General features: G+C 39.7%; 1 protein-coding gene across 2 annotated transcripts in view; it reads left to right on the forward strand.

Annotated features, from left to right (window-relative positions):
* The window catches only part of LOC115271975 (olfactory receptor 52E2-like), a 64,542-nt gene that overhangs the window by 61,779 nt on the left and 643 nt on the right, over positions 1-2,120 (forward strand). Inside the window, exon 2 of one of the 2 annotated variants that reach the window (XM_029914963.1) lies at positions 1,696-1,951. In XM_029914963.1, coding sequence (XP_029770823.1) covers positions 1,696-1,951 — 256 coding nt within the window. Of the gene's footprint in view, positions 1-1,528; positions 1,952-2,120 lie in introns of those variants that run through there. The other variant, XM_029914962.1, reaches the window with a different exon arrangement.

Raw genomic sequence — 2,120 nt, forward strand, 5'->3', positions numbered from 1 at the left:
CACTGGCAGTGTGGAGTCTGCTTGGGATTCTCTTTCTCCCTCTCTCTGCTCTTCCCCTCCTCACGCTCTCTCTCTCTTTCTCAAAATAAATAATAAAACTTAAAAAATCTGTTGTTTTTAGCTTCCTTTCTTCCCAAATGTCTACCATTTCTTCCTAGGAGTGCCAGCTTTCCTCACCCATATGGTACTTCTCCTATTCCTTGTTTATCATGGACATTACACTCTTCTTGCTTGTGCTTCTCATACAACAATGTCTAATACCCTGATTGTCTTACTGAAACTGTGATCGTAATTAGTATGCTCCCCTGGAATCCTGCAATGATACAAAATCATGAAAAGACTTTTTTTGCTACAAAACAATGACATGTAATGAATGATCGAGTGCTTTGAAAATATTCTAGCAAATGCCACAAGGTACATGAAAATATAGAACAGCTTGGGTAGCTTGGGAAATGATAGATTCAGCTTGTTCAGAATATGCCACCTGGTCTATTCTTCAACATATTTGTCATGTATCTAAACTCTTAAAATTATGCCTGCCTCAGATTTATAATGAAGATGCTGCTGTCTCTTACTCAGAGGGATGTGAGTTAAAAGAGATCATGTGTCTGTGTGAATGTGTGTGGACAAAGGGAAGCCCTGGGTATCTGACATGACTGAGGCATGAGTCAGCTTGTCCTTGTTTCCATTCTCACTCCAATTCCATTTAATGATTTCCTCTCTACCTTATTTCTGGAGTTCCGTAACTACAAGCGCTTCAAGCATTTGACCAGTGTTTTAAACTATTTTAGGGTCAGATCCCTTGTAAACATATGATTAACTATGTTTTCCTGTTTGTGTTTATAAAGATTAGAGCGGATACTTGCACAGCTGCTGACAATGTGGAGAGTAATAGGCAGTACCTTCGTAAATGGTAGTTGCTTCTCTTTTGAACACATTGATCTCTTATTTTGTAATAATAATGAATAAATATTAACACATGGATGGATTTTAATCCCAAAGACTTATTTTAATAATTTAGGCTACATTTAATGAGTCTGTGTTCCTTAACACTTGTTACCCATCTTGTATGTCAACACCTACGTGTTGCAACCTAATTAAATGGAATCAACAGAAATTACTACTTTCAGAGGCTAGCGCAGCTCTATCTATGCCAAAATTGAAAGTAAATTATGTTGGTGTTGACAGCAGATAATTAATGAAGTAGGCATTAAGGTAAAATCTTAGCATAATACCAGTGGTGAGAGCATTGCAAATTAAAAAAAAAAAGTTCCTAATGAAGATGAATGTAAAATGTTTTATTTCAATCTACTGCATAACTGCTTCCAAAGCTTCTCACTGAACATTCACTTCTTCACATTGCTCAAGATGGATTTCTCAATGTACATTTTTAGTTGTGTCAATTAACTGAAGGAGAGAATGTACACAATTGCATGGTCTTCTTATTTTTCTTTAGGTTTAAAACGTTGCCCTGGGGATTAACGAACATATATCTGTAAGAACATGGACTTGTGCATCACCTATCAAGATGTCCCTTCCCAATGACACCCAGTTTCATCCCTCCTCCTTCTTGCTGCTGGGGATCCCAGGACTGGAAGCAATCCACATGTGGATGGGCTTTCCCTTTTGTGCTGTCTACATGATTGCACTCACAGGAAACCTCACGATTCTGTTTGTGATCCAGGTTGAGAGCAGCCTACACCAGCCCATGTTTTACTTCCTGGCCATGTTGGCTACTATTGATTTGGGTCTGTCTACGGCTACCATTCCCAAGATGCTCGGAATCTTCTGGTTTAGTCTCAGGGAGATACTCTTCAGTGCTTGTCTCACCCAGATGTTTTTTATCCACAACTTCACTGGTATGGAATCGGCAGTCCTGTTGGCAATGGCTTATGATCGCTATGTGGCCATCTGCAACCCACTTCGATATAGCACCATCCTCACCAACAAGGTTGTTTCTGTGATTGGTGTTGGTGTGTTGGTGAGGGCATTTGTTACTGTTATACCGGTTGTGTTTCTTATTTTGCGACTGCCCTTCTGTGGGAATCATGTCATTCCCCATACCTACTGTGAACACATGGGTCTGGCTCGTCTGTCTTGTGCCAGCATCAAGATCAATA

Source organism: Suricata suricatta, chromosome 11 (genome assembly GCF_006229205.1).
Source record: "Suricata suricatta isolate VVHF042 chromosome 11, meerkat_22Aug2017_6uvM2_HiC, whole genome shotgun sequence".
NCBI lineage: Eukaryota > Metazoa > Chordata > Mammalia > Carnivora > Herpestidae > Suricata > Suricata suricatta.